This window comes from Oncorhynchus masou, chromosome 10 (genome assembly GCF_036934945.1).
Source record: "Oncorhynchus masou masou isolate Uvic2021 chromosome 10, UVic_Omas_1.1, whole genome shotgun sequence".
NCBI lineage: Eukaryota > Metazoa > Chordata > Actinopteri > Salmoniformes > Salmonidae > Oncorhynchus > Oncorhynchus masou.
Window position 1 is genome coordinate 14,958,890 of NC_088221.1, and position 23,620 is coordinate 14,982,509.

General features: G+C 46.6%; 1 protein-coding gene across 1 annotated transcript in view; it reads right to left on the bottom strand.

The window, feature by feature from the left end:
• lrp2a (low density lipoprotein receptor-related protein 2a) overlaps window positions 1-23,620 on the bottom strand; it is a 66,802-nt gene that overhangs the window by 22,180 nt on the left and 21,002 nt on the right. Inside the window, exons 20-45 of the mRNA XM_064975977.1 lie at window positions 23,353-23,490; window positions 22,967-23,251; window positions 22,531-22,770; window positions 22,272-22,391; window positions 21,947-22,063; window positions 21,055-21,435; window positions 20,741-20,755; window positions 20,223-20,471; window positions 19,271-19,482; window positions 17,400-17,584; window positions 17,067-17,295; window positions 13,703-13,880; window positions 13,367-13,495; window positions 12,475-12,641; window positions 12,235-12,378; window positions 11,945-12,054; window positions 11,237-11,414; window positions 10,753-10,966; window positions 9,829-10,068; window positions 9,463-9,651; window positions 7,503-8,423; window positions 7,200-7,365; window positions 6,885-7,043; window positions 6,502-6,791; window positions 6,074-6,274; window positions 5,322-5,564 (exon numbers count right to left, since the gene is read on the bottom strand). Of these exons, the coding sequence (XP_064832049.1) occupies window positions 5,322-5,564; window positions 6,074-6,274; window positions 6,502-6,791; window positions 6,885-7,043; window positions 7,200-7,365; window positions 7,503-8,423; window positions 9,463-9,651; window positions 9,829-10,068; window positions 10,753-10,966; window positions 11,237-11,414; window positions 11,945-12,054; window positions 12,235-12,378; window positions 12,475-12,641; window positions 13,367-13,495; window positions 13,703-13,880; window positions 17,067-17,295; window positions 17,400-17,584; window positions 19,271-19,482; window positions 20,223-20,471; window positions 20,741-20,755; window positions 21,055-21,435; window positions 21,947-22,063; window positions 22,272-22,391; window positions 22,531-22,770; window positions 22,967-23,251; window positions 23,353-23,490 (5,700 nt within the window). The remainder of the gene's footprint in view (window positions 1-5,321; window positions 5,565-6,073; window positions 6,275-6,501; window positions 6,792-6,884; window positions 7,044-7,199; window positions 7,366-7,502; window positions 8,424-9,462; window positions 9,652-9,828; window positions 10,069-10,752; window positions 10,967-11,236; window positions 11,415-11,944; window positions 12,055-12,234; window positions 12,379-12,474; window positions 12,642-13,366; window positions 13,496-13,702; window positions 13,881-17,066; window positions 17,296-17,399; window positions 17,585-19,270; window positions 19,483-20,222; window positions 20,472-20,740; window positions 20,756-21,054; window positions 21,436-21,946; window positions 22,064-22,271; window positions 22,392-22,530; window positions 22,771-22,966; window positions 23,252-23,352; window positions 23,491-23,620) is intronic.

The window sequence follows — 23,620 nt, forward strand, 5'->3', positions numbered from 1 at the left end:
GGAGCCGATGCAACTCGGCAGAGCTAGGTTGTCTCCAGCCGAACGTTTACGCTAACTTAACACCAAGAATTGTCTGTATTCATTACGTGTCTACCTGTCCATTAAAAGACCAGGCTCATCAGTAAGTATGAGTAATCTGGTGGGCGATATGGAGAATTTTCCTTCTCCCCTTACCCGTCCTTCTCTCCATGGTGCGACCAGTCAAAATCTTTCTGGATACTCATTGACTCTGGGGCCGATGAGAGTTTCATGGACACTACCCTGGTGTCAGAGCTGGGCATCCCCACTCAGCCCCTCTCCAATCCCATGGACGTTAGAGCGGTGGATGGGCGCTCTATAGGCAGAGTCACCAACAATACCACTCCTATCAACCTGTGAGTGTCAGACTATACAGTTCATGCTCATCAAATCTCCTCGGGTACCCATGGTCATGGCCCCAGCGTCACAATCCTCTCATCGACTGGACTGCTGGTGCTATCATGGGCTGGAGACCGTTCTGCCACACTCATTGCCTGAAGTCGGCGCAGCCTGCCCGGGACATCTTCCTGTGGGCTAGGAAGAAGACTGCGCCCGCGCATCGACTACTTGGGCCTCAATGACATCACTGTTAAGAACCGCTACCCGCTACTCGCCTCAGCTTTCGAGCCGCTCTAGGGGGGCACCATTTTCTCTAATCTGGTGTGGTACGGTGAAGTGACGAGTGGAAGATAGCCTTCAACACAGCTAGCAGACTCTACGAATACCTGGTGATGCCATTCGGTCTGACCAACACTCCTGCTGTGTTCCAGGCCTTGGTTAACGACATTCTCTACGACATGTTGAACCAGTTCATGTTCATCTACCTCGACGACAACCTCGTCTTTTACCGCTCAGCTCAAGAACACGTTCTCTAAGGCCGACAAATCCTCCAGCGTCTCCTGGAAAACCAGGTTTTTGTGAAAACAGAAAAATGCGAATTCCATCGCTCCACCATCTCCTTCCTTGGATACATCATTGCTGCTGGGAATGTGCAGATGGATCCCGGAAAGGTGAGAGCCATGGTGGATTGGCCCCAACCCACATCCAGAGTGTAGCTGCAACGCTTCCTGGCATTTGCCAATTTCTATCGCCGTTTTATCTGGGGTTACAGCACCCTGGCTTCCCCTAATCAGCACTCAACTCTCCCAAAGTCAATTTTACGTGGTCCCCAGTTGCTGACAGGGCGCTCCTGGACCTTAAGCACAGCTTCACCACAGCTCCTATATTAATCCATCCGGACCCGTCCCTTCAGATTGTGGTGGAGGTCTATGCTTCGGACGTCAGGGCTGTTCTGTCCCAGTGTTTTGCTCTGGACCTTAAGCTACAGCCCTGCGCCTTCTTCTCCCATCGTATTAACACCACAGAGAGGAATTACGATGTGGGAAATCGAGAACTACTAACAGTGAAGATGGCGTTGGAGGAGTGGAGGCACTGGTTAGATGGGGCGGAACATCCATTCATTGTGTGGACGGATCACCAGAACCTGGAATATCTCCGCACCGCCAAGAGTCTCAACTTCAGGCAAGCTCGATGGGCCCTGTTTTTCACACGTTTTAATGTTACCATCTCTTACCGCCCGGTGTCCAAGAATGTTAAGGTATATGCGCTTTCACGCCACTATAGCCCCGCTGCTACCCTCTCAGACCCTGAGACAATCCTTCCTACCACGTGTCTGGCTGCTGCGCTCATCTGGGGGGCCGGCTAACCAGATGTTCGTCCCAGACGCTGCCGCTCCCTGGATCCTGGAATGGGCTCATTCCTCCAGGCTTGCCTGTCACCCTGGCTCCCGTCGGACCCTGACCTTTGTTCAACACCGCTTTTGGTGGCCTACCATGGTCCCGGACATCTCCGCGTTCGTCGCCGCCTGCACTGTCTGTGCTCATAATAAGACTCCTCGGCAAGCTCCTGTTGGCATCCTTCAACCACTTCCTGTCCCTGACCGTCCATGGTCACATGTATCTCTGAACTTCATCACTGTCTGATGACAACACCCCTATCCTTGCGGTGGTGGACATGTTTTCCAAAGCCGGCCATTAAATTCCCCTCCCTAAGCTACCCTCAGCCAAGGAGATGGTCCAGCACATGGTGCAGCACGTCCTCCGGATCCATGGACTTCCGCTGGACATGGTCTCTGACCATGGTCCTCAGTTCTTGTCCCGGTTCTGGAAGCCATTCTGCATACTCATTGGGTCGTCAGCCAGCTTGTCTTCGCTGCCTCGTCTGCGCCAACCCCACCACCTGGAGGCAGCAACTCATGTGTATGGAATACGCCTGCAACACCCTCCCTGTCGCCGTATCTGGAAGAGAGCCCGGCCGGTTTTTCTCAAGACCACCTTCAGGTATCGACGACAAGTAGACCGCCACCGGAACCCGGCTATCGTCTCGAGCAGAAGATCCACTTGGGTTCCTGCATACTTTCCCCCTGTTTTACCAGACCTTTCCCCATCTCTAAGATTCTTAGCCCCTCTGCTGTTCGTCTTCTGTTGCCCGCACCCTCCGTATACATCACACTTTTCATGTATCAAGGATTAAACGTCTGTCTCACAGGCCTCTGTCTCCTCTTTCCTCTTTTCGGTACTCCTGTTCTCTTTAGTCCGTGTTTTCTAGTTCTTCCGGTTTTGACCATTCTGCCTGCTCTGAACCTGTGCTTGCCTGCCGTTCTGTACCTTATAGACTCTGCCCTGAATTACCAAACTCTGCCTGCGATTGACCTGTTGTTTGCCTGTCCCCTGTTGTGTAAATAAACTCCTGTGATTGAACGGTCTGCAACTGGATCTTGTCCTGAGTTCTGGTAATAAGTTTGTTGGAGTTAGCAGCCTCAGAAATCGGCAAATAACTGCACCTCTGATTTCAGCTCAAATAAACTTTTCACACAGTTCAAGTAACAGACACATCTCAATATCAACTGTTCAGAGGAGACTGCATGAATGAGGCCTTCATGGTCAATTTGCTGCAAAGAAACTACTACTATTTTATTTATTTTTTATTTCACCTTTATTTAACCAGGTAGGCTAGTTGAGAACAAGTTCTCATTTGCAACTGCAAACTGGCCAAGATAAAGCATAGCAGTGTGAACAGACAACACAGAGTTACACATGGAGTAAACAATTAACAAGTCAATAACACAGTAGAAAAAAGAGGAGTCTATATACATTGTGTGCAAAAGGCATGAGGAGGTAGGCGAATAATTACAATATTGCAGATTAACACTGGAGTGATAAATGATCAGATGGTCATGTACAGGTAGAGATATTGGTGTGCAAAAGAGCAGAAAAGTAAATAAATAAAAACAGTGTGGGGATGAGGTAGGTGAAAATGGGTGGGCTATTTACCAGTAGACTATGTACAGCTGCAGCGATCGGTTAGCTGCTCAGATAGCAGATGTTTGAAGTTGGTGAGGGAGATAAAAGTCTCCAACTTCAGGGATTTTTGCAATTCGTTCCAGTCACAGGCAGCAGAGTACTGGAACGAAAGGCAGCCAAATGAGGTGTTGGCTTTAGGGATGATCAGTGAGATGCACCTGCTGGAGCGCGTGCTACGGATGGGTGTTGCCATCGTGACCAGTGAACTGAGATAAGGCGGAGCTTTACCTAGCATGGACTTGTAGATGACCTGGAGCCAGTGGGTCTGGCGACGAATATGTAGCGAGGGCCAGCCGACTAGAGCATACAAGTCGCAGTGGTGGGTGGTATAAGGTGCTTTAGTGACAAAACGGATGGCACTGTGGTAAACTGCATCCAGTTTGCTGAGTAGAGTGTTGGAAGCAATTTTGTAGATGACATCGCCGAAGTCGAGGATCTGTAGGATAGTCAGTTTTACTAGGGTAAGTTTGGCGGCGTGAGTGAAGGAGGCTTTGTTGCGGAATAGAAAGCCGACTCTAGATTTGATTTCCGATTGGAGATGTTTGATATGAGTCTGGAAGGAGAGTTTACAGTCTAGCCAGACACCTAGGTACTTATAGATGTCCACATATTCAAGGTCGGAACCATCCAGGGTGGTGATGCTCGTCGGGCATGCGGGTGCAGGCAAAAGGACACCAATTAGAAGAAGAGACTTTCTTGGGTCAAGAAATACAAGCAATGGACAGTTGACCGGTGGAAATCTGTCTTTTGGTCTGATGAGTCCAAATTTGAGATTATTGGTTCCAACCGCTGTGTCTTTGTGAGACTCAGAGTAGGTGAACGGATGATCTCTGCATGTGTGGTTCCCACCATATGTCACGACTTCCTTCGAAGTTGGTGCCTCTCCTTGTTCGGGCGGCGTTCGGCGGTCGTCGTCACCGGCTTTGTAGCTGCCACCGATCCACGTATCTTTTTCCATTTGTTATGTCGTGATTGTACACACCTGGTTCCCATTACGTTATTATTATTTCCCTACTTAACACTCTGGTTCTCATTATGTTTTGTGCGTGATTGTTCCTGGTTTTGTGTTAGTCATTTGTGTTAGGGTTTGTTATCCCTGCGTGGATTTATTGGCTGATTATTTTTCAGAGTAAAGTATGTTATTTTACTCAGTTCTGTGTCCTGCGCCTGACTCCGTCCTCAACTCTGCACAACTGACACTTGACACCGTAAAGCAATGGAGGAGGAGGTGTGATGTTGTGGGGGTGCTTTGCAGGTGACACTGTCAGTGATTTATTTAGAACTCAAGGCACACATAACCAGCATGGCTACCACAGCATTCTGAGGTGATACGGCATCTGGTTTGCACTTAGTGGGACTATCCTTTGTTTTTCAACTGGACCCAAAACACACATTCAGGCTGTGTAAGGGCTATTTGACCAGAAGGAGAGTGATGGAGCGCTGCATCAGAAGACCTGGCCTCCACAATCACCTAACCTCAACCCAACTGAGATGGTTCAGGATGAGTTGGACTGCAGAGCGTAGGAAAAGCAGCCAATGAGTGTGGGAACTCCTTCAAGACCGTAGGAATTCCAAGTATTCAAGTATTCCAGGTGACTACCTCATGAAGTTGGTTGAGAGAATGACAAGAGTGTGCAAAGCTGTCGACAAGGTAAAGGGTGGCTACTTTGAAGAATGATTTGTTTTTAGATTTGTAAAACACTTGTTTTAGTAACTACATTATTCCATGTGTTATTTCATAGTTTTGATGTTTTCACTATTATTCTACAATGTAGAAAATAGTCAAAAGAAAAAGAACAACTTGAATGAGTAGGTGTGTCCAAACTTTTGACTGGTACTGTATACTTTTTAGTGACTTTTACAACACAAAAACATATCTAATCTTCATGAACTAATCTTATTACTTTAGATTTGTAACCAAGTTTTGGTTTGAGGACTTACGGCAGTTTTGTTCGTCCGAGGTGCCGTTGTCATAACAGTTGTTGATGCCATTGCAGATGTAGTCCTTGGCGATGCAGCGTCCGTTGTTGCAGGGGAACTCAGTGTTGGGATCGCACGGACTGAACAGGCAGCCTACCTCATCACTGTTATCCCCACAGTCGTTGTAGTGGTCACAGCGGTAGTGGTAGGGCACACAGCGACCATTCCCACAAGTGAACACAGTGGGCTCGCAGGTGTGGAAGGCTGTCAATCGAACCAGATACAACATTATCAGAGCTCTAGCCAATGGACAGGGAGAGCAGGTGAAGATGGACTGGTGTACAATATAGAGGCGGGCTTTACCTGACAAGGCAATAAATGCGGCTGCCATTTGCACTTGGACTGCATGTAAGATGTAAGTACATGTATTCATTAGTTTAGGATGGGGTCAGTAGAACAAAACAAGCAGCACTAAATAGCTACAATAGATTAGTGAACTGCAAGCATACACACCGGAAGTTTGGTAATCATTCTTGGATCCTGTAAATGTTTGTTGTAGTGAGAAACAGAAGGCTGGTTAGAGGCAGCATGTTAAAGACAGTTAAGAGTAGTTCAGAGAGTGAAGGACAGAACAGGTGCAGTGATAAATCAATCATAATTAGCTGTAATCACAACCACATTCAAGACATGCAAAATCATCACATTGCAAGATATTTCTAAATAGACGAGACAAACAAATATGATTTGAGAAAACAGGCCACTGAGCCCCATACCACAGACTCTCTCCAGTTCGTCGCTTCCGTCCCCACAGTCATTGTCATTGTCACACTTCCACTGAGCACGGATACAGCGTCCATTCATACAGGTGAACTGGCCCTCCTGGCAGCGGGTCCCGTTGTCAGGGATACAGTGCTTGTTGTCGGCCAGGTACCAGCGACCCTCTGAGGGACACTGACACTCAGCACCCTGGGGCCCTGCGGAGAGGGAAAAGGGGACAGGCATCAGACGGATGGGGGGGTATGACAGACAGGCGTACCACAGCCCAACTCATATGATCCCAAAACAACATTACAACACCAAAACAATAGGATGCTAGAGAAGATCACATTCTCAATGGAAGTTTGGTCCAACTCCGACATTTAGCTCAGAAACTACAGCCTGCTTCTAGAAAACTTGAGGAACAGGGCCTAACTTCTAGTACCTGGGGTACAGATGTGACTGCAGCCTCCGTTGAACTGCTGACATGGGCTGTTGCACTGTTGCTGCTTGTTGCTGGCCAGCACATGGACGTCCATAGGCCTGGATGGAAGGTTTTGGGTCATCACCCTCTGGTCAGAACCATCATGCTTGTTAGCCCGGTAGATACTGCGTGTGTTCCAGTCAGTCCAGTAGATGTACTGGCCATACATGGTCATGGCGAAAGGGTAAATGGCTGTGCTGACGATGACCTCCCGATTGGCCCCGGTGAGAGAGCAGCGCTCAATCTTCTGTCTGATAACCAAAACCAGCACATATCTTTAGCATCAACATGAAAGGACAACGAATGACTTGTGAGAAGAAGGTAGCTTTATAAGAGGGTCTTACAGGCTGGCGTCTGCCCAGTACAGTCTCTGCTCTTCATAGTCCAGGGTCAGCCCATTGGGCCACACCAGACTACTGTTTACAATCTCTGCCCTGAAGTTCCCTCCCAAAGTAGAACGTTCAATCTTCGCATTCGTCCCCCAGTCTGTCCAGTACATATATCTGTGTGGCATGGAAGAAGACGAGTTTACCCATTGTTTGTCAGTGATTGTGCACATTCAACACATGCTGAATGTGTGATACTGAGTGAGTGCTCTTGTTATCACAACAGAAGGAAGAAACGGTATTAGCATTCTTGGCATTTCTGGCCAGTCTTACCCCCTGCAGGGATCCAGCATTATGGCTCTAGGCCGAGGCACATGAGCGATGATGGATCTCTGTGTCCCGTCCACTGCCATGGAGCTGATAGTCTGGTTGATGTAGTCACTGTAGTAAATCCTTTTGTTGATCCAGTCATAGGCGATACCATCAGGAGCTCCAAGATCTGCATGGACACAAAACACAACACGTAATGTAGAAATGTCAAATAAGCAAATAGCACAAAAAAAGGTGAAACCAGATAATTCATTACAGTATGATTTTGTAACATAACAAAACAAATCTAGCTGTTAAGTGTCTTACCTGAAGCCACCACTACTGGAGGTGAGGTAGGAGAGGAAAGACTGATGAAGCTAATCTTGCTGCTCCCAGCCCCTGAGCTCTGGGTGAAGTAGATCCTATTGTCTGTGCGGTCAAAGTCCAGGGCCACAGAGGTGCCGGGCACATTGACCACAGGGAAGGGCAGTCCGTGGTCGTCCGTGTCCAAATGCAGGCTCTGCACCGTACTCTCTGTTGTATAGATGAGGTAATCATCCCGCGACACCACACAGCCTTTGTTGTCCGTCCCCAGGTTGCCAAAGGCACAGCCACACTTCTTGGTCTGGTTCCCGGGGAGGGCGAAGCAGAAGTGGGCACAGCCTCCATTGGTCTCCAGGCAGGGATTGTTGTTGAGCTGCTGGGCCGAGCTGGGCTGGATACGCTGGTCGTAGATGGTCACGTCTCTCAGCATGTTGATGTTGTCTCTGATGACTGTAGGCTGCTCTGTACTGCCAGGCTCCTTACTGGCCTGGAACACCTTCTTCAGGTTCCTGTCCACCCAGATGATGCTAGTCTCAAACACAGTGATGCCATAGGGAGTCGGGTAACGACTCCCAAACCGGACTACCTCTGTCTCGCCCCCCTGAGGGTTGACCCGGGCTATCATATCCAGAGAGTCATCCACCCAGTAGACATATCCAGTCTGGTAGTCCAGAGCCAGACCTCGCGGGGTTATAATCCCAGACGACACCAACACAGTGCGGTTGGTCCCGTCCAGCAGAGCTCGCTCAATCTTGGGGTTCTGTCCGTAATCTGCCCAGAACAGATATCTGTTTTTGGGGTCGACCACGATGTGGCGTGGCATGTCCACTTGAGTCTTCAACAGCACACGCCGGAAAGTGGTGTTCAAGCGCAGAACCTCCACATAGGTCTCCGTCAGGAAAGCATTCGTGAAATAGAGGTTTCCTGAAAAGCCAAATTGACATATATAAGTGAAAGGGTAATGGGGATTAGATGATGTAGGAAAGGCCTGTGGTCATGTAGTTCTTATTGAGTTGGTTGCGTAAGGACAGGGTAAGCCTGCTAATTTGCATAGTCACCAGGAGCTGGTTTCCCACACCCAGATTAAGCCTATTTCTGGACAGCAAAAGCAGAAATAGGCTTATATATAGTCTGGGTCCGGGAAACCGGCATTTGTTTAGTATAACCATCATTTAAATCATTATTGGCCACAGTACCAAGATAAGTAGCATTCTCCTGTCCATTATACTAATTTCTTTCCAGTCAACTGACTGTTATATAAACCAGCCTGCTCTCTGGAGTCAGGCCCTGTGTTGAAGCCTCTTACGATGTATCCATGGATACCTACTACTGGCTGACCTTTACTTCCTCTACCTGCTGTAGGGCCCATAGAGAAAGACAAAGGCCTCTAGTGGCCAAAAGGCCGTTTTAGCATAGGCAGTGCCATTGTGGGCTTCTACAAATGCTTCCGCCATTTTAAAGTAGTCAAAGTAGTCAACTGGGCAGGGGTTCCAATGGGTTGTGCCTACCTGGCAGGATAATGTCATGATTATTTGTATCAATCCGGTGGCCATTTGTTTTGCAAACTCTGCAATCACACAAGCGCTACAGAAACACAGCTAACCAAACAATGGTCTCTGGCTGGTGCACAGTTTATTTAAAGGGTAACTACACCCCAAATTCTAAACGTCTTAGATATTTCCCAGAACTCAAAGGTGGTCTCCTGATGTTGTTAAAGGATTGTTGAGGACTTAAATCATCAAATGTAGGATGTTTTTCTATTAACAAAGTGTGATTTTGAATAACCCCCCCCCCCAAAACAAAAACAAAAAAAACTGGGAAAAACGGAAACCTGGAAAAATAAAATGGAGAAAAGGGAATTTGGAAAAAACAAAACAGAATCAGGCAAAAAATAAAAACAGATTTTATAGAGCCCTACTACTGGCATACTACTACTACTACTGAGCTCTCTGAACATGCCTACCTGCAGCCCAGTCCACGGCGATACCTCGTATCCCGTTGCGTCCGATTCCAGACGTGACCACACTGTCGAAACCTGCTCCGTCAGACTTGATCCGGCGGATTCCATTCTGAGATGTCACGGTGCTGCTGAAGTCACACCAGTAGAGGAACCCAGAGGGCATGTGGACGTCCACATGCAAAGCATTGCGGCCTGCACGACACAACCAGAGATGTAATACACAAACACTTCAGTGGTTGCTTCAATGTCACACTGTCACATCAGTGTATATTGTCTGAGAACCAAACAAAGTATTGTTTCCTTGGTATCATGTAGCATTCATAAAGCATCCATAAAGCAGCAGGAGTTTTATATCTGAACAACACCTACCTCTCCCAGCCACTGGCACCATGGCCTCAGAGTGGTCAGCCCCCTCCAGACTGAAGCCTTTGAGGGCGGATAGCATGGAGATGACCACGTAGGACTGGTATGAAGCACAGGTTCTGTTGTCGGCGCTCAGCTTGAAGCCCGTAGCACAGGCACAGGTATACAGGCCTCCGGGCCGCGGTAGACACAGGTGCTCACACAGCCCCATGTTGTTGCTGCAGCCGTTGGATGTACCAGCCGAGGCTGCAGAGGCAAAGACCACGTGGCGGATTATACAACAGAGTCTGGCCAAATAGAACTAGAAATGTATTAAGAATTCCCGAAACAACTTCTAGGTCTTGGACGACAAGCGCAATGCCAGGGACGTTTCAAAATGAGACTAAACTATTACAAATGACATTACTGGAACTGAAAGCAACCTGCGCCTCATTTCTTAGTCATCATTGGAAGAATCTGACAACAACACCACTTTGATACATTGTTGTCAAATCAGGCTCAAGGCTGGTTTAACTCCTAGAAAACATGTCACTCACAGTATCTGCTCTGTTTTAGGGGATAAAGAAACACGGCTTGTTCCGTACACAATGCCCAGTGTTCCTAATAAAGGACGAGGAACTGGTCAACTAATAATCCACTCCGTCTCCCTAGTAATTACCCAGCAGCTATCAAAAACACAGAAGCAATACCATAATTCAGCAATGCTATTTCTTTACCACAAAAAGACAGAACAGACAGAATACGTATGTTTGCATACTGATTAAACACTCAAAACAATTTAAAAAAAACTCCAATAAACTGGTAATCCTGATGCTTCCAACAAGTTAATGGTTCTTATTTTATTAACCAACGTTTAGGTCTCCATCCAGATCAATGGAGTGGGGTTCATATTTGCTTGGCTGTGTACCATCAGGTCCCTCAGATACTCACTCTCCCTGTAGTGCACCTTCAGTACTCTCAGTCCAGACACGTTGTCCCGCAGCACCACCTTGTTCGCACCGGTGGCCTTGTCCACGCGCTCTATCACCTCAAAGTCCCGGTCGGTGAAGTACAGGAAGCTCTCATGAACAGCAACACCCCAGGGATGGGACAAGCCTGTCACTATAGTGATGCGATTGGTCCCGTCTGGGTCTCCACGCTCAATCTATAGGGTTTTATTAATATCAAGACTGCCATTAATAACATGTATATGTTACATGTATAACAAATATATGGATAATAGGCATTGAGGTGGACTACATAAGTGGTATATTGTTAAGAGTCAGACAAAGGAATAATAGGGCACCCTATTCCCCATATAGTGCACTTGAATCGACCAGAGCCCTATGGGCCCTTGTCAAAAGTAGTGTACTATATAGGGAATAGGGTGGCATTTGAGACACAGGCAGTGGTTAAGGTAGTGACGGCGGCCCACCATTCCGGCGCCTGTGACAGCCCAGTACAGCTTGTTCTCACTGATGTCCACAGTGATGAACTCCACCTGATCCAGGTTGTTGGTGAACAGGGTGACAGGGTTGGAGCCGTCCAGGTCTGCAGCCGCTACCTTGGCAGGGATGCCGCTCTCTGTGCCCTGGTCTGTCCAGTACAGTTTCCTTACAGAGAGACACACGGCTATGAATACAGCCCCTCGGCATCTCCATCACCTCATATGAGACCTCTACAACAGATTCAATCCATGTGTGAGATGAAGCGAGAAATGTGTCTCTCAATTATGTCATTAAAGAAAAAAAGGCATGTCTGCAACTCTGGTAAACTCCCGTGGTGATTTAAGGAGATCCAACTGTTTTGTGCTTCTGATTACCAGAGTTGCGGACATTCCTTTTTCTTTAATACGTTCTTCTGTCCTGCAGCTGAAAAGTTGGATTTGCATATTTCCCCCCCCCCTTTTTTTAAATTATGTCATTACACATTTGATATGCTAACAATGAATAGGTAATAGGTGTACATTTACATTTACATATTCCCAGGTGGTGGCTTGTTGGAGTGGATTGTGTTGTGTGGTATACAGTAACAGTGGTAAGTCTCTCTCTGGGGGTGGAGCAAATGGCAGGCAGGCAGATAGGGCTCAGAGACTGTGGAGATGAGCAGCCGTGCCAGAGCACGGTGTTAAAAATGGGCTTACCCGCGTGCTGGGTCCACAGCGATGCCAACCGGAGTGCCTGCGCCAGTCGGGGAGCCATTATTGGTGATGAGAGTCTTTCTGTACTGCATCTCCCCTCTCAGCCTCAAAACCTGACAAAACACGCAAATGCACGCACATACTGTATCAGATATACCCCTGACGGAGGGAAACCAACTGAGATAACGACTTTATTTGTCTAAATACAATGATCACGATCAGCACCGTTCATTTTCCAGAATAACTGCATTGCTTTCTACAGGAGCGTAGAGAGTATGGATGTTTCAGCTCACCTCAATCGACTGGCTGGCTGGGTTGGTGTAGTACAGGTTCTCTGTCATCCAGTCCAGGGCCAGGCCCACAGGGGAACCCAGGATGGCTGCCGGGGCAAACTCTGTCCTGTTGGTACCGTCCGACTTCACCCTGTGGATCTCGCCCTACAGAGGAGAAGGGACAGGGGTTGGTCAGAGCCTAGGGACAGGAGAGTAGTCTCACTTCAGGTCTCTGTTGGTGTGGACAGTGTGAACACTTACCGGGTGCTCCACCCAATAGATGGTCTGCTCAGTGTTGTCAAAGTCCACATCGTATCCATTCTGAAGTCCAGCAACAGGCACCATGGCATCGTTGCTCTTGATGTCCGGGTTCAAGGGAATGGCGTATATGACACTATCTCTTACCACCACCAAGAAAGGATCCTCAACTGCAGGAAAACAAAACTATTCATCACCAAACGGCTCCAAACGGACATGTCTATAGCCTACGGGGCGCTGATTGAATTTTTTAAAACAGAAACAAATACTACAATTTGGTATCACCACACTTTCTTCCTAAGACCTCTTAATGTTGAAAGAAGGTTGAAAGAGAAGGGGGTTCAGATGGGCTGGTGAAAGTTTGTTCCACAGCCCTGATTTGCTTTGTCATCAGAGATTAGAATCAATGGATAGCTTGGGGGCATTTTCATTCTTGGGTAATTCACCTCTCAGGGGAGAATGCGTTCTGCATGGCTAGAAAAAGCTGAAGCCCTGCAACCTGATATGGGTTAAGCTGTTGACCTAAAGAGGACTCTCTGGACTTCACATTAAAGGTCCCTTGTCTTATTGAAACCTTAGCCACACTTTTATGATCCTAAATATTTACTTCTGGAAAGGGATTTTACAACAGAATTTAAATGGGATACTGTTGACAAGTCCCTAGCCTCTAAAATATGAGTCTGGCGCTCTAGGAGCTGGATAGACCCCCTTAAAATATATTTGCAAAGAGCAGCTCTGTATGTAGGCTCGAGAAGGATTTACTGCAATTCCTACTCCATTAATAAAAGCTTTATGAGTTATGAATGGAACAATCTATCTGTTCCATCTGACCTGACTTCCTTTTTAATCAAACTGTGAGTGATGAGCGTTTCCCTCAGGTTGGCATGGAGCCTACCTCTGGCACAGGTGATTTGGTCTGCAGCCAGGGTCCAGCCTGAGGGGCAGGCACAGGAGTAGAAGCTGGGCCCCACGGCCGACAGCAGACAGATATGAGAACAGGGGCTGCTAAAGCAGTGGTTTTCACCTGCACACAGGTCCCATAACACACACACACACACACACACAAGAAAAAAAAAGTCAACAGTGTTCAGTCACCTCTGGTTTCATTCTGAAATGTCATTTCAAATACAATGACAAAACTGTACTGTGGCAATACCACCTTATGATATCACCATGCCAAATATGTATTTTCAGTTGGCCTACCATATACTACTGTATGTCCTTGTCCTACCTGCGGGCTGCCTGGCCGGGTGTACTGCCACCAGGCCCATGGGCTGAGGAAGGTTGTAGAGCATCACTGTCTGGTTCCCCCCGTGCCACTTATGGGCTCGGATAACGCGGTTGATGTATCTGTCGGTCCAATACACAAAATCCTCAAAAATGGTAATTGCGTGGGGATGTTGCAGTACCTTTTTATTGAGAGCAGCAAAAGACAAGAAGTGCATTTTATTGATATTAATCCACACAAAGGAGGAAATAAGCACATTTGAATAAAAATTATATGATGCATGTAATGTTCTCCTAGCTTAAAAACGGTATCATTAACAGCTACACTGAACAAAAATATAAATGCAACATGCAACAATTTCAAAGATTTTACTGAGTTACTGTTCATTCATTCATTCACTGCCGTGAAAAAGTATCTGCCCAGACTTTTTTTCCGGCATATTTTTTACACTGAATGTTATCAGCTCACCAACCAATACCTAATGTTATATAAAAGGGACCCAGAGTGAACAAATAACACAAAAAATGTATACATATTTCATTTATTTATTTATTTAAAAAACGTCATGCAAAACCAATGCCCCCGTGTGAAAAAGTAAATCGCATCCTTAAACTCAATTACTGGTTACACCATCTTTAGCTGCAATAACTGGTTACACCATCTTTAGCTGCAATAACTGGTTACACCATCTTTAGCTGCAATAACTGGTTACACCATCTTTAGCTTTAATAACTGGTTACGCCATCTTGAGCTGCAATACCTGGTTACGCCATCTTGAGCTGCAATAACTGGTTACACCATCTTTAGCTGCAATAACTGGTTACACCATCTTTAGCTGCAATAACTGGTTACACCATCTTTAGCTGCAATAACTGGTTACGCCATCTTGAGCTTGGACACCTCAATGGTCTCCAGAACATAGTCAGTCCAGTATAGGTTCCTGCCCACCCAGTCCACTGCCAGGCTCTCTGTCACTGTCACTCCACTCAATTAGTTTCTCATTGTGCCGGGAAGGAATTTTGGCCCACTCCTTCGTGCAGAACAGCTTCAACAGTGACAATTGTGTGTTTTCCAGAATGACCTGCTCGTTTCAGGGCAAAACGTTCAATTTCTTGTTCTTCAACCATTCTGATGTAGACTTGCTTGTGTGTTTTGGATCATTGTCTTGCTGCATGACCCAGCTGCGCTTCAGTTTCAGCTCACAGACGGATGGCCTGACATTCTCTTGTAGAATTCTCTGATACAGAACAGAATGCATGGTTCCTTCAATGATGGCATGGCGTGCAGGTCCTGATGCAGCAAAGCATCCCCAAACCATGACACTACCACCACCATACTTGACCGCTGGTATGAGGTTCTTACTGTGGAATACAGTGTTTGGTTTTCGCAAGGTATAACGGGGCCCATGTCAGCCAAAGAGTTCTACTTTTGACTCATCGGCCCATAGAACATTGTTTCAGAACGCTTGCGGTTCATCCAGGTGCTTTTTGGCAAACTTAAGACGAGCATTCATGTTCGTCTTAGTGAGCAATGGTTTCCGCCTTGCTACTCGGCCATGAATCCCATTTTTGCCCCGTGTCTTTCTGATGGTGGAATCATGAACATTGACCTTAGCCGAGGCGAGAGAGGCCTGGAGATCCCCGGATGTTGTTCTAGGGTTATTTGCAGAGGTGTGGACTCGAGTCACATGACTTGGACTCGAGTCTGACTTGAGTCACAAATTTGATGACTTGAGACTCAACTTGATAGAAAATAATACAACTTCAGACTTGACTTCGACTTGGAGTCTCAAGACTTGGGAATCAACTTATATTTGAGACTGATGACATCTGCCCACATTTTGTTACGTTTTGTCACTCGTTTTGTGGCACAGTCTCCGTGGATCAGGCGCACGCAGCCAGAGACAGTATCGCACTTGCCCCCCAAAAATTTATATTAGCTAGTGAAACGCACACTCGGCCCTCTGATTGGATCAGCAAACTGTCAATCAACACAGGTCGGGTGAGCTACAGTAGCGTAGTGAGAACGTTTTGCGGGATCGAGAGTGTGAAACTGAATGAGAAAAATACATTTACAAAATCTTTGGTGTAAAGTACTTAAGTAAAAATACTTTAAAGTACTACTTCAGAAGTTTTTTGGGGGTATCTGTACTTTACTATACTATTTCTTTCACATTTACTCCACTACATTCCTGAAGAAAAGAATGTACTTTATACTCCATACATGTTTGGGGCGGAAGGTTGCAACCAGAAGGTTGCAAGTTCAAACCCCCGAGCTGACAAGGTACAAATCTGTCGTTCTGCCCCTGAACAGGCAGTTAACCACTGTTCCTAGGCCGTCATTGTAAATAAGAATTTGTTCTTAACTGACTTGCCTAGTAAAATAAAGGTAATTTTTTTTTTTTTGCCCTGACACCCAAAAGTATTCGTTACATTTTGAAGCAGGACAGGAATCTTGTCCAATCCACGCCCGTATCAAGAAGAAATCCCTGGATTTCAAAGACAAACACTGTCTGCCATCTGCCTGGCACAGTTGAAACCGGGATTCATCCGTGAAGAGCACACTTCTCCAGCGTGCCAGGGGGCATCGAAGGTGAGCATTTACCCACTGAAGTCGTGTTACGCCGCCGAACTGCAGTCAGTTCAAGATCATGGTGAGGACGACGAGCACGTTGATGAACATCCCTGAGACGGTTTCTGGTAGTTTGTACAGAAATTCTTCTGTTGTGCAAACCCACAGTTTCGTCAGCTGTCTGGGTGGCTGGTCTCAGACGATCACACAGGTGAAGAAGCCAGATGTGGAGGTCCTAGGCTGGTGTGGTTACACATGGTCTGCGGTTGTGAGGCCGGTTGGACCTACTGCCAAATTCTTTAAAGTGATTTTGTAGGCAGCGTTTGGTAGAGAAATGAACATTACATTCTCTGGCAACAGCTGTGTTGGACTTTCCTGCAGTCACCATGCCAATTGCGCGCTCCATCAAAATTTGAGACATCTGTGGCACCCTGTTGTGTGACAGAACTGTATATTTTAGAGTGGCCTTTTATTGTCCCCAGCACCTGTGTAATGACCATGCTGTTTAATAAGCTTCTTGATATGCCACACCTGTCAGGTGGATGGATTATCTTGGCAAAGGAGAAATGCTCACAAACAGGGTTGTAAAACCAATTTGAAAGAAATAACAGGGTTGTAAACAGACATTTGAGAGAAATACACTTTTCGTGCACATGGAACATTTCTGGGATCTTTTATTTCAGCCCATGAAACATGGGACCAACACTTTACATGTTGCAGTCATATTTTTGTTCATTATGTATCAATGATTTGATATATATGTAAAGAATGTAAATAAAAAAAATAATTTGCTCACCAGATCGCTGGCCAGAACTTGTTTCCTGTTTTTGCCATTGTAATCACAGTAGTCAATAAAATCCAGGTAGGCATCCGCAAAGTAGAGCAGATTGTTGGGATAGTCAATGGTTAGGCCGTTGGGCCAGTACAGTTTGCTGCTTATGATGGTTGTCCTCATCTTCCCGTCCATACTGGCCTTCTCAATGCGAGGGTTCCTCCCCCAGTCTGTCCAGAACATGAGGTGAGCACTGCACAGTAGATTAACTGTTATAGTTACAGTCAATTATGCTGTTTTCATTCATTACATTTTGAATTTCCACTGTATACTCTACTCTCTAAAGATGAGCCTCACCTGTCCCTTGGGTCCAGCACAATGGCTCTGGGATTGGTCACATTCTCACTGACCAAGACAGTCCTGTGGGTGCCGTCCAGTTTGGACACCTCAATGGTCTCCAGAACATAGTCAGTCCAGTATAGGTTCCTGCCCACCCAGTCCACTGCCAGGCTCTCTGTCACTGTCACTCCACTGTCAAAAACCTGTTAAATCAACACACATACAGTGGGGCAAAAAAGTATTTTGTCAGCCACCAACTTTGCAAGTCCTCCCACTTAAAAAGATGAGAGAGGCCTGTAATTTTCATCATAGGTACACTTCAACTATGATAGACAAAATGAGAAAAAAAATCCAGAAAATCACATTGTAGGATTTTTTATGAATTTATTTGCAAATTATGGTGGAAAATAAGTATTTGGTCACCCACAAACATGCAAGATTTCTGGCTCTCACAGACCTGTAACTTCTTCTTTAAGATGCTCCTCTGTCCTCCACTCGTTACCTGATTAATGGCACCTGTTTGAACTTGTTATCAGTATAAAAGACACCTGTCCACAACCTCAAACAGTCACAATCCAAACTCCACTATGGCCAAGACCAAAGAGCTGTCAAAGGACACCAGAAAAAAAAGACCTGCACCAGGCTGGGAAGACTGAATCTGCAATAGTTAAGCAGCTTGGTTTGAAGAAATCAACTGTGGGAGCAATTATTAGGAAATGGAAGACATACAAGACCACTGATAATCTCCCTTGATCTGGGGCTCCACGCAAGATCTCACCCCGTGGGGTCAAAATGATCCCAGAACCACACGGGGGGATCTAGTGATTGACCTGCAGAGAGCTGGGACCAAAGTAACAAAGCCTACCATCAGTAACACACTACGCCGCCAGGGACTCAAATCCTGCAGTGCCAGACGTGTCCCCCTGCTTAAGCCAGTACATGTCCAGGCCCGTCTGAAGTTTGCTAGAGAGCATTTGAATGATCCAGAAGAAGATTGGGAGAATGTCATATGGTCAGATGAAACCAAAATATAACTTTTTGGTAAAAACTCAACTTGTCGTGTTTGGAGGACAAATAATGCAGAGTTGCATCCAAAGAACACCATACCTACTGTGAAGCATGGGGGTGGAAACATCATGCTTTGGGGCTGTTTTTCTGCAAAGGGACCAGGACGACTGATCCGTGTAAAGGAAAGAATGAATGGGGCCATGTATCGTGAGATTTTGAGTGAAAACCTCCTTCCATCAGTAAGTGCATTGAAGATGAAACGTGGGTGGGTCTTTCAGCATGACAATGATCCCAAACACACCGCCCGGGCAACGAAGGAGTGGCTTCGTAAGAAGCATTTCAAGGTCCTGGAGTGGCCTAGCCTGTCTCCAGATCTCAACCCCATAGAAAATCTTTGGAGGGAGTTGAAAGTCTGTGTTGCCCAGCAACAGCCCCAATACATCACTGCTCTAGAGGAGATCTGCATGGAGGAATGGGCCAAAATACCAGCAACAGTGTGTGAAAACCTTGTGAAGACTTACAGAAAACGTTTGACCTCTGTCATTGCCAACAAAGGGTATAAAACAAAGTATTGAGAAAGTTGTTGTTATTGACCAAATACTTATTTTCCACCATAATTTGCAAATAAATTCATTAAAAATCCTACAATGTGATTTTCTGGATATTTTTTCTCATTTTGTCTGTCATAGTTGAAGTGTACCTATGATGAAAATTACAGCCTTCTCATCTTTTTAAGTGGGAGAACTTGCACAATTGGTGGCTGACTAAATACTTTTTTGCCCCACTCTATGTTTAAGTTATTGGAGTTCATTCATTACCCTAGAGAATGTAGAAAACGCAGCATTTCTTTCGTGGGAAATGGAAGGGCATTCGGTACTCACCACAGCCCTGTCGCTGCCATTTTTGTGAGCGCTCCATATTCTGTCCTGGCTGGTGTCAGACCAGTACACACGGTCAGTCACTGAGTCAAAGTCCAGCGCCACAATGTTTCGTCCATCCCGGACCAGCGAGCGGACCACATTGGGTTGAGTGGTTATGTCATCAGACACAATCTGATTTCGGCTGGCGACTAAAAGGAAAGCCTCGCGTGAACCTGGAAACAAAAAAATACTCTCTTTTCACCTGTGCATTATAATTCAAACAAGACTTCACATCAGCTGTATAAAAGTCTTCCTTAACCTACAAAACAAGATAAATTGAGCTCCTAAGATCTACAGCAGGGAATCAATGCAGCCCTGTTGGGAATAATGGCAGATTGAATTACAGGGATTTTCAACTGGTTATCTTTGAGGTAGATGGGCTCATGTCAGGCACACTGCTCATAAACAAGCCCTTTGTTGTTGATTATGTCCTAATTACCCGGAGAGAGAGTCAGTGAGTGACATATATGTTATTTGTCTTATCTGGGGAAATCAGAGTAGAGTGGGGAGAGAATGAAGAAGAGAGAGAGTGCATCCGCCCGGTGGTCTGGTGCCAACACCGGCTCCCTTCAGACTATTCATGTCCTGTCCTGTCCAGCCACTGGGCAGTTTATCACGTCTGTGTGGGCCAATCAGATGCACTGTATATCCATCTCTGCCTGTCATCTAGGAGACTGAATTTAATCCACAGTGGGAGGATGTGTCTTAGTTTGAAATTAGGCCAATTATGTTTAGAGGAAACATAACTGAGTACGTTGTGGACTAAATGGATTGGTCAAATCTATATGATGGATTGGTATGACAATGTACGTAAATCGTTTCTAAGAGCACAAAATGGTAATGCGGCGGATGCCAATTCCCCCCCCCCCCCACCCCACCAGCCACACACACACACACACATCCTCCTCCTTACCTGAGACCTTGCATGCGCGTTGGTCAGCCTCCAGAGTGTATCCGTCGGAGCAGTGACAGCGAAAGGAGCCTCTCTCGTTGAAGCAATGCTGGCTACACAGGCCAGGGGGGCTACACTCGTCTACGTCGTCGCACGTCTTCGAGTCGTTACTCAGCTGGTAGCCCACGGGACACGTGCACTGGGCCCCAAATGGCCCCTGGATGCAGCCGTGGGTGCAACCTGCGTTGTTGTCAGTGCAGCTCTCTTGGTCTAGGATGGTAAAAAGAGGAGAGTCAATAAGAGATAGCTGCTCGATTAATCACAGAGGATATTTTGTGAATTTTGTCAAAACACACCATTAGTACATTCTGAAACACATTTTCTACACGTGTAACTACAGACAAGAATTTCCCTTTATCCTCCAATTGTGTTTTGCACCATTCTATTCCATATTGAGTTGGTTAGTGTGGATGGCAGGTTTTGGGATGAATCAAAGCTACACGCGTGAGGTTTGTACCAATGATTGAGGTTGTTCCTACCTGGCAAGGGCTCGTCTGAAAGCAGTGAGGAAGGCAAGAAGGAAGGAAATCATAGATCACTTTTAAGTTAATACAGAACAAATCAACACATGCATGATTTGAACACAAGATTCCACACATAACAAAAATTCCTCACAAACATTAACGCACTCAATTGGTTGTGACCAGAAATGCCGTGCAAAATATGTCAAGATTTCAAGTGACCAGTGAAACTAGACAATTACAATGGAAAATTTACAGAGAGTGCACTTCATTTTCGTAACATAACACTATTAGCATGCTGGCCTAAAAGGCAGAGAGGGATGGTGACTTACTGCAGAGCGGGGACTCGTCTGCACCATTGGGGCAGTCGGGATTGTTGTCACACACCCTGCTGATGTTGACACACACGCTGTGGCCCGGGCACTGCCACTGCCAGCTAGGGCAGCGGAAAGGTGGCGTGGGGCAGTCTCTCTCGTCACTCATGTCCCTACAGTCGTTGTCGCCGTCACAGAGCCACCGTTGGTACACACAGTTGCCGTTGTCACAGCGGAACAGGGTGGTGGGGCAGGTGCGGGGGGGACAGAAGTGGTGCTCGTCTGAGCCGTCTTCGCAGTCTGGGTGACCGTCACACTCCCAGGTGGAGGGGATACAGCTGCCGTCGGACTGGCACTGGAACTCACTCTCATGGTGGCACATCCCTGGGGGTCTGGTGGCTGGGCAGAGCAGGAGAAGGCAAGGTCAGACAGTGTAGTGAAGTGTGGCTGAAGCTCAGGAGGAAGCCTCAACAGAACCTCGGCGATGATGTCACTTCACTGAGAGTCATGCTCAAACTGCTGTGCTCTGAGACCCGTTGGTTGATCAACTCTCTGCATGTAGAAACTGATCCTTGTGTTTTCTTCTTGTGACTCAAAACATTGAGTTGGTAGACTTGCAACTGCCATCGCATTCTACTCTGTATCAAAACCCACTATTTGGACATTCTAGAACAAACATTTTTTTCATACAACATGCTAACCGTATTCAGAGGGTTAGTGTGGTTGGCAGGTATTGGGATGAATCAAAGCTACACACGTGAGGTTTAACCAATGATTGAGGCTGTTCCTACCTGGTAAAGGCTCACGATCATCTGATAGCAGTGTGGAAGGCAAGAAAGGAGAATATATAAACGGATCATTACATTTTCTTGTAACTTAAAAAAAAAAAAAAAAGAGGTTGAATACTTACGACAGCCAGACTCATCTGAGTGATCGCTACAGTCAAAGACCCCATCACAGCGGTAGTAGGAGTTGATACACTGATGTCCATTAGAACACTTGAACTCATAGAGAGTGCAGTTGTAAACTGAAAAAAAACAACAACAAAGGATGCCGTTTAGAACACGCAAAGTCATTGTGTGTACTGTTTAATACACATGGAATAAGAGGCTAACGTACGCTTGTGTTTACGGTGTATTCAATTGACTTGAAATTGTGTGACACTTGTTGTTGGCGCTGTCCAACTACGCAAGTTCCTAAATACAGTACAGTGCGGAAATAATACAGAGACTCACTGCAGCCCTGTTCGTCAGCCCCATCCATACAGTCTCTGTCACCGTCACACACATAGCTGGGGCCTATACAGCGGTGGTCTGGGCACTGGAACTGTTCCGGGTGGCATGTACCACTGAGGTCTGCCAACACAGAGAGACCAATGGAGCCAACAGTTAAATGCAACACATGACTGACTGACAGTCATTCTCAAAAAGACACTCAATAACAGAGGTATTACTCCTATGGTAAATGAAAGTGGTCCTTGACTCGGAGACTCACTGCAGTTGGCCTCGTCCGAGGCGTCTCCACAGTCGTTGTCCGTGTCACACAGCCAGATGTGTGGGATACAGCGGTTGTTGGCACAGGTGAACTGGTTGGCCGCGCAGGTGCCAGGGGTCTGGGTGGGGCAGTCCTGCTCGTCACTGCTGTCAAAGCAGTCGTTGTGCCCGTCACAGTGCCATCCACTGGGCACACAGTGCTGGTTGGCACAGGTGAATGCCCTGGGTGAGCAGGTGGTGTCTGAGAAAGAAAAGTAAGGATTAATGAAACATCATTTTTTGGCTACTTTTTAACACCGTAACAAGCCATTCTAAGTATACTAAAGTATACAAAATATACATATAAGTATATTAAACGTTATTACTAATGCCCCAATAAAGTGCCTTAAATGACAAACAGTTAGTATACTCCATTGAAACGTAATACAATGCATTACTATGAGCTCCGCCACAGTTGGCCTCATCACTGTTGTCATGGCAATCGTCAACGCCGTCGCATCTGTAGTTCTGAGGGACACATTTCCCGTTGGTGCAGGAGAAGGAATTGGAACCGCACTGTAGCGTAGGGGGCTCGTTGGAAGGGTCCTCTACACACGTCTGCTGGCTGGGCGCCAGCTTCATGCCATACGGACAGCCACACACCCTCTGCGAGTCCGGCGCCGGGAAGCAGAAATGGCTGCAGTCTCCATTAGGATTAGTATTCCTATTGCAGAAGTTGGAACCTGAGAGGGGTAGCAAATGAATCCAGTGATGGCCACAGAGTTATCCTCCATCACATAAACACTGCAGCAGGGGGAGGGGGGGGGGTGAAAGAGTTTCTCACCGGTCTGGGAGTTGGAGTTGAAAGATTTGACGTGCATGATGTGGCTGATTCCCCGCCTGATGATGACCATCTCTCCCCCGTCAGTCTTGCGCACACGCACGATCCCACCCAGGCGCCAGTCAGTGAAATATGCATAACCTGGATGGGCCAAGCGGGAATGCTCATGAAACTGAGACCCGGCGTTGGGAATGCCAGGGCACAACCTATGACATTAGCGATTTTATCTCTTATCATCAATGAACTAATGTTTGAGATGACACGGTAATTG